The sequence below is a fragment of the Crinia signifera genome, chromosome 2 (assembly GCF_055691185.1).
Source record: "Crinia signifera chromosome 2, ASM5569118v1, whole genome shotgun sequence".
NCBI classification, from domain to species: domain Eukaryota; kingdom Metazoa; phylum Chordata; class Amphibia; order Anura; family Myobatrachidae; genus Crinia; species Crinia signifera.
The window spans coordinates 323,340,257-323,353,638 of NC_139218.1; the positions used below are offsets into that span (position 1 = coordinate 323,340,257).

General features: G+C 43.9%; 1 protein-coding gene across 3 annotated transcripts in view; it reads right to left on the minus strand.

Moving 5' to 3' along the window:
- The window catches only part of TIMELESS (timeless circadian regulator), an 84,395-nt gene that overhangs the window by 23,293 nt on the left and 47,720 nt on the right, over positions 1-13,382 (minus strand). For all 3 annotated transcript variants that reach the window (XM_083169224.1, XM_083169223.1, XM_083169222.1), the window contains 2 exons: positions 10,755-10,878; positions 5,862-5,944 (listed from right to left, as the gene is read on the minus strand). In XM_083169224.1, the coding sequence (XP_083025350.1) occupies positions 5,862-5,944; positions 10,755-10,878 (207 nt within the window). The remainder of the gene's footprint in view (positions 1-5,861; positions 5,945-10,754; positions 10,879-13,382) is intronic.

A 13,382-nucleotide genomic window follows, 5' to 3' on the forward strand; every position in this document is an offset into this window, starting at 1 on the left:
AAAGAACCCCTACATTTTTTGCCTACCGGTTTTCCAAACTCCAACACTGTTTGAAAATTATATTTATCAGCTGATCTCAAATATAACGGACGGATAGTTGTTATAACCAAGTAAAAAAATGCCTAACTGGCCGAGGTTATAACTAACATTGGGGCAGAAGTATGAAATTACAAAATTTATCTGTAAATATGGATTTCCTTTACTCCTCTTCGGCAGCACTGACATCTGGCTATGTTCCTCCCACCTGGGCAGTAGACAGGAAAGAGAAAAGACACTGGTAGCATATAAAAACTGCCACTCTACCTGTCTCCAGTGCCTTTACCAAATAAACCAGATTCCGTTAGTACAAACACTAATAACAATAAACAGGGTGGGAATAGATGTTCTGCCATGGAGGAGTAAAGGAAAGCATATTAACAGCTAATCTGTAATTCATTTGCTGCCACCTATGGTAGCATTGATTTCTGGGTTATACCCAAGAAGTTTAAGTCACTGGGTGGGCAACAAAAAGTCAAACAAAGTATTTACACAAGATATATATAGATCTATTTATATCTATCTATCTACATGGGATGATGGAACTTTTACTACTACTTGCTGCTTTATCACAGCCTGCAGACTTGACATCAGTTCCTCCCGCTGGTGTTGCTCCCCTGGAGTCGATTACCTCCAGCACCCATTAATCTTTGGTGGAATTTTCCAATTTCTCTTTGAATCCTGAAAGCCTTCCACCTACTGCTTCCATGCTGTTGTAACAGACATCACTGGGAAACTGGTAAAAAGAGGACTTGTTGACCTTTGGTCTATGGCCTCAAAAATTAGAGCTGGAGGAGGCCCATTGACGTTTTGTGGAGCCTCGTCCTGATCTGTATGCTCTTGAATCCCTATACTCTTTGGACGGTGTCCTCGCAGCTTTATTAACGAAACTTCACCTGACTGCTTTATCTTGAAGTAACCACATTGACTTGCCCCCTGATATTTTATGGATATCCATTTACTAGCCAAATAGGTATTTCTCATTGGAACAGTGAAGAAAGCAGCTTGCTCTGTGAATGTGCGTCCGCCATCCATGATCTTAACCATAATGTCCTTCTGGTGACAATGTCCATGCTGCTACAGTAGCTTGACTGAGTCCATGGAGGCGTCACAAATGAACTATACTGCCAGCTGTATGTTCTGTACTGCTTTCAGTAACTCCGTTCTCTTGATCCCAATCAATCACATTGGCCTACAAGCTGTGGCCCCAACCTCTCAGAACCCTAGAGGATTATTGCTGTTGCTGGCTTCAGTGTTGCATCCAATATAGAGATTTTTTTTTCTAAGACCTATCTCTATACGCTTCTCCATTGGATCTCTGAAAATATTCACATCCCCCAATGGAAGTGTGGTCTTCCTGGAGATCCTTGCTATTGCCGCATCAACTCTTTGAGGCTCCTCCTACTTTTTATATCCTCCTGCTGAAAGGGATACATTCTACTTATCCTACTGGGAACCAACACTTTTTTAAGGATGTTTCCTTTAATAGCCAGATCCTTAAGGCGAAAGGGGAAAAACTTTATCCCTTTCCTGGTTTCTTTAAACAACAAAGCTTGAAACTATCTCATTTTGTGACTCTTCAATGTTTAATGATCAATGAAGTTTCAGTAAGTTATTCACTAAATCAGGGTTAAAATCCACCTCTGTTTGGGTTAGTACTTATTCTTCCTCTGACATCTTTATTTGTCTGATCCCCACCCCCGAATGTCTCCTCCAAATAAGATTCCTCAGATTTGTCACTTAGGATCAACCCAGCCCTTTTAGACATGTTTTAAAAAGTTCAAAAAGTTTCTTGACAATGCTGTTTTTAACATATTAATAAACTCTTAAATTTGTCCCTGTTGCTGCATCCGGGCTGCGCAGGTGATCTCGCGTTAGTGAGATCTTGCGCATGCCCACTACAGCTGGCCAGGGGGAAGGAGACAGCATGTCAGCTGATGCGCTGTCTGCTCCAGGAGACATCACTGGAGGGGGGGTTACACTCTCCTGCTTTGGCAGACAAGATGTTAATACTTCTGTCTATGTCCCTTCCTGCGATAAGCACCACTATAATCTATCAACCCAGGTATGTTAAGAGATGCCCCATCTGCAACAAAACTAGACAGAAGGTAGGCTTTGCATGTTCTGTCTGAACCAACCTTTAACAAAACAGCATTTAAGATGGTTAAAGCATATTTTTAGAAATTCTTGTGTAGGGGCATCCATATTTGGGCCCTTATTCTGGTTGGTGCGGTCAGAGCCGCACACGGGGCTCCGACCGCACAAACCAAGGGCCGCCCACCGGACGGATCGCCACGGCCGTCCATACACGGACGGCTGGCGATCCGCACAAAAATGGTGGAGGCTACGCCTCCACCATGGTGGGAGCTGCCCCCTGCCTTCGATGGTCGACGACCATCGAAGGCAGGCCCGCACGCCGCGGCAGCTCCCGCAAGCTCAGACCACACGGACAATCGTCCGTGTGGGAGCTTGTAAGGGGGCTGAAAGCTGACATCCGGCGACGTCAGCTTTCCGCCCCCATGTCATGGTAATGAGGGCGTCATGCCCTCATTACCATGCACACGCCCCGCGTTTGCATGGGAACGCCCATGAAACGCGGGGCGTACACATAGGGAAATGAGGGGCTGAAGCCCCTCACGCCCCTATACGCCCCCTTTGCGGCGGACGAAATCCGTCTGCGGCGAAGGGGGCTGCACATGCGCAGAATGACCTCTGCGCATGTGCAGACAAAAAACATCGGCGGTACGGCCGCACGCGGGCCGTACCGCACGATTCTGAATAAGGGCCTTGGTAAGGATTATAGTATTTACTGTTCCTCCAGAGAAAAGTATTAAAAAATAAAATTCTACAATAATTTTTTAATGAAAATTTTACATTCATTTTTTAAAGTGTTGTTCCATTCAGGCACACACACATACACCTGGCTCCCAGCATTTCCATAATTTTGAAAGGCTAAATAATGTAACCCAACACTTGATAATCAGCTTGGTAAGAATGAATCAAACATTTATGGGGGTCAGTGTCCAAAACAGTATAGCTGGGTACACATATATACAATCGTCGGGCCGTTCTTCCGTTCTGGGTCGGACAGCCGTTCAATTGTATATGTGTGTACGCTGTCCCGTACGAGCGATAAACGGCAAAAAACTGTCTTGTCCGTCCATACTCGGTCGGTCGATGGTTCTTTGCAGTTTAATTTTCATCCGACAGGACGGCCTCATATCGGAACAAAAGTGCAGTGTGTACGCAAGTCCGACCGATATGCTGCCGTCCTTGCGACTATACTGCCAAAGCCCATGTGGGCGTTCCATAGCTGCATAATCTCTCCTACAGATATAGTTACAATATAATAAGTACATTGCATTCAGAACGCACACATGAATAAATCATGTGTGGAGGTGACAGGGTTAATGTAGTTCACGGAGCTGCGGCTCCGCTGCTCATGATATATCAGGCTGTCACAACATAAAGGAATTTGAGAGGCACAAGCAGACCGACAATAGCCCTTAAAATGAAGGATAATACAAGGCACAGTTGCTAATATTTCAATATGCATTACATAATGTGACACACACGGAGCACCAAACTTCTATAAAGCCGGGTATGCGACTAGTCAGTTTGCGGTAGTCACCCTGCCAAACTTCTATAAAGCCGGGTATGCGAGTATAGTCAGTTTGCGGTAGTCACCCTGTAGTCGCATACCCGGCTTTATAGCAGTTTGGGCAGGGTGACTACCGCAAACTGACAAGTCGCATACCCGGCTTTATAGAAATAATGAACTACAATAGTTACACTATAATAAGTACATAGATTGCATTCATGAAGTTGTAATGGCTGGACGAACATGCATATTAGATGTAAATGTGTAGCAGCAAATGATATCAGAAATAAAAAGGGGAGATTTATGAGGTGAATATACTGAACACAGTTTATTTAATCAGTAATAGTGCAATGTTACAATGTTGTCAAAACAAGTCTAGATGGTAACAATTGGAAGCAACACATGTAACAATGTTAGATAAAAGGGTATGTGCACATATAATGTGCACAAGCAGACAGACAATAGCCCTTAAAATGGCTAAGGATAATACAAGGCACAGTTGCTAATATTTCAATATGCATTACATAATGTGACACACACGGAGCACCAAACTTCTATAAAGCCGGGTATGCGAGTATAGTCAGTTTGCGGTAGTCACCCTGTAGTCGCATACCCGGCTTTATAGCAGTTTGATGCTCCTTGTGTGTCACATTATGTAATGCATATTGTTTTGTAATAGCCACATTAACATTCACCATTTTCAGACATTATATGTGCACATACCCTTTTATCTAACATTGTTACATGTGTTGCTTCCAATTGTTACCATCTAGACTTGTTTTGACAACATTGTAACATTGCACTATTACTGATTAAATAAACGGTGTTCAGTATATTCACCTCATAAATCTCCCCTTTTTATTTCTGATATCATTTGCTGCTACACATTTACATCTAATATGCATGTTCGTCCAGCCATTACAACTTCATGAATGCAATCTATGTACTTATTATAGTGTAACTATTGTAGTTCATTATTTCTATAAAGCCGGGTATGCGACTTGTCAGTTTGCGGTAGTCACCCTGCCAAACTGCTATAAAGCCGGGTATGCGACTACAGGGTGACTACCGCAAACTGACTATACTCGCATACCCGGCTTTATAGAAGTTTGGTGCTCCGTGTGTGTCACATTATGTAATGCATATTGAAATATTAGCAACTGTGCCTTGTATTATCCTTGGCCATTTTAAGGGCTATTGTCTGTCTGCTTGTGCCTCTCAAATTTAACTGCGGGACCAGACCGGCATTTCTATACTGAAGTTTAGTAGACGCGTACCCCGTCACTTTTGTTTAGGTTCCGTACTCACGCCTCTTTGTTTTGGTATGCCCTTAACCCAGCCCATTATGATAATTTTGCTCATATATATCGTGTCAAAAGCCCAAATCAAGAGAGTGTGTATGGTGGTACAATCTTTTTCTTGCGACTGTTCGGACGTCGCAAGTAAAATTGTACAGGTGTGTACGCGCGTGATCGGCTGTTGTTTGTGGACGGTCCGACGGGAGTACAGTCGGCCAAACGGTTGGATTGTATATATGTGTACCCAGCTTATGGTGCTCTAGGTACAGATAAGATTAGTTCCATCTAAATCAACACTGGTAGTTCTGGCTGAGAGGGACTTAGTAGAGGTATATTCTGTAAGTGTAATATACTTTTGCTACCCCTTGATTTTTCCAACAATTTTCCTTATATATTGATTTGTTGACTATTCAATTATTGTGTTTGGATGTATGCATATTAATGGAAGTCCATATGTTTCTGTTCAAGTAGTTCTTTTTGTGTGTGTTTTTATTAGACTTGCATAGAAATAAGTTTTATTTTGTATGTCTATTTGAAACTTCTAAACATTATTAATAAACATTATTGCATTAAGGAAGAAAAAAAATATGGTGGTAATGAAACTTAAGGCCCATACTACACACTCAGCAGTTTTGAGCTGAAAGCAGCTTCAGTTTTGTCATTTGAGCTGCTTTCAGCTCAAAAGCCACCCAGTGTGTATGGCCCGGTGATGAGCGCACCCACATTATCGCTGGCCGCTGATCTGCTGGTATTACCAGCAGATGAGCGACAGAGTGGACGGCTTTACAAAGCATCCTGCTATGGAATGCCGTCCCTCCCCACAAAAATCACTTAATGTGTATGCACTGAGCGATTTTCTGCGTCCTCCTGACTTGTTCATACCCCCACTAACTAAATTTATAAAATTGCAAGCACTTAGGATTTACCATCTGTATCTTGAAACTCCTCATAAAGGCGCTGAAGTTCCATTTCTTGTTCTTCAGTCCAGAGCACAATTCGAGTTCCTTTACTACAATATACATAACAAAAAAAAACATTTAAAGTAAGTGATCGGCGCAGCAATTAAATACAAAATTTTAATCTAAATCTTGAATCCTACTTGTCCAAACTGAAACCAACACGTTTAAATGATCGTTAAACATTTGTGAACTGAAAGTGTCCAGTTAACTCAGAAGCAACAAGTCTTTATAAAAGGGATTTTTGGTCTTACCTTATAAAATCCTTTTTGTAAGGAATTGTGGGTATCAGGTTGTCTGGAGATATGCAGGCACCAAGGAGATAAACTTCTTCTAAGAAGTGCAGCCTGTGGCTCCTCCTACCCTATACCCCGCCCTGACCTCAGGAACCAGTTATCCGTAACACGCCAAGTAATAGGGGTAATAGAGAAGACACCACACTCATACAAAAAATCACGCAACAAGAACGTCAAAACATGTCTGACAACAGTCAAGAGGTGGAAACATTCAACTGATCCAAGCGAAAGGGCAGGTGCCGAGTATTCACTATAGCTTATGAAAGATGGATTTCACAATGTAAGACCAAAAATCTCCTTTTTTCTCACAGCCAATGGTGGATACTGGGACTGTTGGACGTTCTAGAGCAGTCCCTTTAAGGGTGGGAACACTCCAGAGCTGAACTCAAAAAACACGGGCCAAAGACCATATCTTTGCCGCCCATGAAGACCTGACTGAGTGAGTAGCATGGAGTGGACCCTCACAACCTCAGAACAGGCTGTCTAGGAAAGAAGTAGGCCCAACGGATTGCAACCTGCAACCAACAAGCAATGGTTCTTTTGGAAGCCGGTCATCCACGTTTATGTGCCTTGTAAAGGACAAAAGGTTAACCCGTCTTACGAAAAGGCTCTAACTACATCCAATGATGCCATAGGGTCTGATGGAAGGAACATAGGGGGAAGGAACAAAAGCCTGTAAAACAATCTCCTAAATGATATGGAACCTAGAGATAATCCAGCTGAGTTCACAGTACTGCCCTATCTTCGTGAAAAACTAGAAAGGGAGGTGACAAAAAAGAGCCCTCAGATCTGAAACCCGTCTAGCAGAAGCAATTGCCAACAGGAATACTGTCTTTCAGGATAGCCAATGAATATTAAATTTTCCAACGGCTCAAAGGGAGGCTGTTGAAACCTATGCACTACCATAGATAATCCCAGGAAATAACAGGAGGCACTACCGGGGGCTGAAGATGCAACACACCTTGTAAAAATGTGTGAACAGTGGTAGATGTCACCACTTTAATAAGAGTGCAGAGGATCTACACTTAAGGAGGCATGACCTAAACCAGCCTGAAGGAATGCCAGAATCCAAGAAGGCTTATAGACCCGTGGATTCAAAAGTAGCACCCCATAGAAAGTGCTTATGCCGGATATGGTGGTAATTTATGGCAAAAGATGGTTTACGGGCTGCAAGGAAAGTCCAAATCACTCGCTATGAAAATCCTCTGGCTCTTATAATTGACCACTCAATAGCTACCCCATCAAAGCCAGTTGTTGAAGATTGGGGTGTAAGTATGAGCCTTGAGGTCTGGTCGTAGAGAAAGAGACCATGGAGAGTCGATAGACATCCTGGGAAGGTCTGGATACCAGGTTTGTCACGGCCAATTTGACTCAACTAGATTGGCCACTTTGGTCTCTTTCAACCAGCGAAGCAATCAGGGAAGAAGTGCCATGGGTCAAAACACATACAGTAGAGGTGGAGGAACAGCCAGGGTGCTGACAGGGCACTCACCAGGAACGCCTCAGGATCGAAAGTCCTAGATCCTTAAGTCAGAAGTTTGTGGTTGCAGCGTGAGCCCATGAAGGCCACTTGTGGCCAGTCCCAGCAATCAACCAGAATGGAGAATACTTCTGGATGCAGGGACCATTCTCCAGGAAGAATCTCTTGCCGACTGAGGAAGTCTGTCTCACAGTTCAGTACATTGGGAATGAAAACCGCAGAAAAACATGAGTAATCGCTCGTCCCACTTAAGAATCTGAGTGGCCTCACGCATTGTTACATGACTCCTCGTACCGCCCCGGTGGTTCACATATGCCACCGCAGTCGCGTTGTCCATTTGGATCTGGACTGGCCTGCCATGCAGTAAGGTCCCAGATTGGCAAAAGGCATGATAAATGGCCCTCAGCTCCAAGATATCGATTGAAAGTACGGATTCTTTGGGTGCCCACCAAAATGAGTCTTTCCACCATGGCTCCCCAGCCCTGTTTACTGGCATCCATAGTGAGGATTACCCAATTGTTATAAACAAATGATCGGCCAACAGAGAGGGGAGGTGACTGAAGCCCCCACAGAAGGAAGGGAGAGCCGTACATTTCAATCAGGATCTGAAACTTCAAGTGAAGGGGACTCCCATTTCAACTGAAGCAGCCTGCAGTGGAATTGACCATACCATTGGGAAGCAAGAAACCAATTTTCCTAGAACTTTCATGCAAAGATATAAATATACAGAGACCCTACGTTACTTCATGACACTTTGAAGTATCTTTTACAGGGCCCTCAGCTGGTCATCAGGAAGATAAACCCTCTGACTGGAAGTGTCCAACAGGGCCCCAGGTGTGACATGGATGTGGACAGAGTCAAAGCAGACTTTCTCCAGTAATGAGCCAATCGTGAGTTTGTAACATCTGAATGGCAGTCTGAAAATGAGACTGCCAAAAGAAGAAGTAAACGTATATTCTTCAGGTGAAGCTTGGCTGCCATCACTTTGGTGAAGACATGGAGCCGCTAACAGTCCAAATGGAAGAGCTTGAAACGGTGCAAACATCGATGGTCTTTTTTGATAGGTGGTCATACTGAATATCCAAGGATGCCATGAAGTCCACAGGATCTAAAGTGGGGAGGATTGACCGGATAGACGCCATCTTGAAACTGGGTACACGCAAAAAAAAGGTTCAATCTCTTTAGATTTAGACTAGGCCAGAAAGAACCGTCCGGCTTTCCCACCAGAAAAAGATTGAAGTAAAATCTCTGTGCCCTCTGAGATGGAGGAACAAGACAAATTACTTGACCCCATTCGAGACAATTCATAATTACCCAAGAGTCCAATGTGGAGTTCCTCCACACTTTTCAAACTGAAGTAGGCAACTGCTTACTCCAACCATCCCTTGGGATTGTATCCTGGCTTTAGGCTGCAGGTTTTTCGGACCACAGCCCCAAAACAGGGGTAGCCAAAAAGACTCCTGCTTAGGCTTCAAGGTACCCGAAGGCAGGAAAGCGGTCTTTGAAGGTGCAATAGTGGCAACAATTTTATCCAGTTCTGTGCAAAAAAAAACAAAAACGCCCTTTTTAGGTTTGGATTCCGCTTTCCAATGGATTTCACGAACTGGGCAACAAACACTCATCCTAAAACTGCGTGATACCAAGAACTTCGTGTTTGGGCGAGACCAGGCATCTGTAAATAAACGCTGTAACAAAAGATTGTGGAAACACGGCAGGGTCCTTCTTACGTTTAAAGAGTTACCTCAGCAGCAGGCTGCGGATCTACATCTTTTAGTTCTAAGACCAGTTTAATTGATTTAAGGAGACTTTCAACTCTAGCTTGTGTCATGTGATCCTCCTGTGAGGGGTGTGTGGCATGCTCCCAAGTGTCAGACGAAGACTCAATACAAGTTTGATTGTGAGAGTCTTCCATGTAAGAGGAGGTGGAAACTTCACGCCTCAGAAGTTTGTGAGTCAATGGCACCCAAAGCCTGTGGCAGGGAACTAGACATTTGTACTTGTCTGTAAACTGATAGATAAACCCTGTATTCAGGGTAGTTCCACTGCTTGCAGAGTAACTTGTGTAACTAAAGTAGGCGTCGGGGAAGTAGGAAGGCGAGAGGCAGCAAGTTGCGTCGTCAGGTCCCTTGTGGCTGCCGAAAATGAGGCTGCCCACTCCAGCTCACAGTAAGTCGCGACCTCCACGGCAGTCCCATCGAGTTCTGGTGTAGAGCAGCCTTCACAGAGCCCTGCCTGGTCCTGCCCTAAAAACTGGAAAGGATTTCCTTGCAGGATAAGTAAATGTAGAATTTGGGCAGAGTAACAGAAGTGCAATGTACTGCTAACTGTAAGGGGTATATTCAATGCCGGGGGCGAGCTGTGACAGCGAGCAGGACTGCCTGCTCGCGGTCACAGCTCGTCCTGTCAGTGTTCAACTGAATACGGAGACAGCATAATGCCCTCAAGGTCTCTCCGAGAAAATTGGGATGGGACGAGAAATCGGTCCAAATCGGATGTGTTTGACATCCCCTTTGGCCCGATGCATGGTACAGTGCGCATCGGATCGGACTGGAGAGGTTGGACAGGCTGCACATTCAATTTATCGGATCAGACCCATTTGGCCCATTGCTGGCGCATTTTAAGCACCCTAGGTGTGTGCCAGCGGTGACGCTTATGTGCAGCGGCAGGGGGTTCATTAGTAGAGGCATTTGCCAGGAGGCAAAACGGGAAGTGGCTGGTGAATTTGGAAAAATATTTTGAAAAGATTGGCCGGAAGCTGATTTGCATTTGCCTGAAAGCAGAGCGGGAAGCAGCTGGTGAATTTGAAAAGATATTTTTAAAAACATTGGCCAGGCGCTGATTCTCTCAGGCAACCTTTTCAAAATATTATTTTCAAATTCACCAGCCGCTCCCCACCCCGCCTCACAGCAAATACAGTTACTGGCTCCCAGTCTCCTGTCACATCTTTTTTCTGGGACTTCTCCAGACTATAGTAAACAAGCTAACAAACTACCCACAGTATATCATGTAAAAAGGTAAAAGACGCTTTCTCTGCAAGGTAAAAGACTAGGACCAGGATCAGTTAAAAAACAAAACAAACCCACTTACATCTCTTTTTTGAAATCTTTCAAACTTTCAGCAAGTCCCATCTGCACAAGATGGTTAATAATTTGCTTCCGAGTTCGGGATCCAGGCCTCAAGTTTGCCAAAATACTGTCCACAACATCAGCATCTATAAAAACACAACCAAAATATTAAAAGCATTCTCCCAATACAATTAAAGTGTGTGCATTTCTATGTGAATGAAAAATTATATTTTCTCTTCCATCCATCGGGGGTACGCTGAGCCATTACTTCTGATGTTCGTGTAGGTGGCTTCTGGAGTCTAGCACTAAAATAATTTTCAGCAGCACCTCAGTCTAGTTTTTGGTGCCTTGGAGTAATGCACTTTTGTAAAATCTCCTAGTTAAGTTAGAGCAGGCATGTCCAAACTGTGGCCCTCCAGCTGTTGTAAAACTACACACCCCAGCATACCTTGCCATAGTATTAGCATTCCCTAATAGCAACACTGTGGCAAGGCATGATGGTACTTGTAGTTTCACAACAACTGGAGGGCCATAGTTTGGAGATCCTGAGTAAGAATTTTTGATTTCAGCAGTCCATATTCTGGGAGCAGACAATTGGGAAGCAGATTTCCTCAGCCACAACACTGCAAACACCTCTGAGTGAAGCAGAGACTCGCCTTGATGAACAGAGCTGAAATCCAGGTGCGGAACTCCAGACATTGACCTCATGGCATCTTGTGAAAACAGGAAACTCCTGCAATACGGAGCTCCATCAAGGGATCCTCAGCCAGTTTTAGTGGATGCCATGATATTGCCTTGGAACTTCCGGCCTGGTTATTTGTTCCAGCCTCTCAATACTCCCGAGGGTCTTACAGCGGATTAGGCGATAGGCTCTGCCAGTCATCCTTATCAGTCATCAGTTGTGCACTCTAGGGGACATGTTGGTCGATGATCCCGTATCGCTTCCTCTTTAGCCAGATCCACTTCATCAAGGTCCATGTCTCCACCCAGATTCGTCTCAATTCCTTCAATGGCTTTGGTCTTGAGACCAGAATCCGAAGAACAAAAGGGTTTTCAAAGTCAGTGGTTGACACCATGATTCAGGTCTGAAAACAAGTTACTTCTTGGATTCACCATCGTGTTTGGAAGAATTATATTTCTTATTGTGAACATCGTGGCTTCTCGGCAGAGATTTTCCAGGTGCCACATCTTATCTCTACTTGATCGTCTGTCTAAAGTTCTGTGACTTTCGTATTCCAAAAAGCAGTTTTCGGCATTCAATTATTTTCCAGAGATAACAACTGTGCTGGAGCATAAACCTTTTTTAAAATCTGTTATTTGTAATCAACCTCCCTTTGTTCCCCCCCATGGGACTTAATTTTAAGTAAATTTGGTTTTGGAGGCATAAAAAAAAAAATAATTTTCATTGGATCTATTGGAGGTGGTCTACGCTTTACTATTTACCTTGACCATACAGCAGCGCTTAGGCATATGGAGTCTGTAGGAGCACTATTACTTGTTGGATTATTTCCATTATACAGGCATATAGGTCTTCTGATCTGCCTATTCCAGCTCCTCTGCGGGCCCATTTAACTGGGGCATTTGAAGCTTCCTGGGCTGTACAGCTGCTCCACCGATGTAGAGTAGTACACACCTTTACTAAATAGCAGCGCTTCCATACTTTTGAAGTGAAGGGCTAAAGTGTTGGCTAGAACATTTTGAGAGCGGCCACCATAAATGCTCTCCCTCCTTTAATGGCTTGCTTTGAGAAATCCCCAGAGGTAATGGGTCAGCATACCCCAGATGGATAGAAGAGGAAAAAGGAATTTGACTCACTAAAAATCTTTACCTCTCAGTCTATCTGGGGTATGCCAAGATCCCTCCCACTATTGTTTGGTTTCTAGTAAGTTTTTTTTATTTTTTTGCACTTCCACTGTGTGGCTTTGCAAAATGTAGAATGAGGTGCAGCTGACGGGGGAGGGGTTATGTACGGAAAGAAGCCTGAAGTAAAACAGATGGACTATTTTAGCACCAGACTCCAAAATCCACCTCCACTAACCCCAGAGGCAACGGCTCAGCATACCCCTGATGGCCTCGGAGGAAAATATTTACAATGAGTAAATATCCTATTATTGCACTCAATTTCTCATGTAAAGCTTTGGAAGACACATGAAAATACAGCAGGTACCTGGACTCTAGGGGAGATTTAGTATAGCTTCTAATCAAGACACAAGAGGTGGTATTGCTCATAGCCAACAATCCTTTCTATCATTTTCTAGAACACAATAGAGAAAGGAAGTAATCTATGGGCAAGACCAACACGTATATGGGATATAGGCATTTCTAGTTATGCTGCAATAAATCCACTGCTGAAAAAGAAATGAACACACAGCATCTGTGGATGACCTTTGAAACTCTAGCATTTACAGCCATTTTGTCCAGATCATTGGAGGACCAGTACAATCCCCAGCAGGAGTTCTTATCATCATTACCTGCGCACCACACTGCGATTTTTCCTACTTTGTTTATTAGCATTTACAGAATGTTCAGGAGATTTTGCCATCAGTGCATGGTTTTACGCTACTGTAACACAGTTAACAGTCTCTTAAACTGTTGAAACTGACTCCCTAACCCTCCCCGCTAGTGCCTTACCCTAAGCCCCGCACCCCAC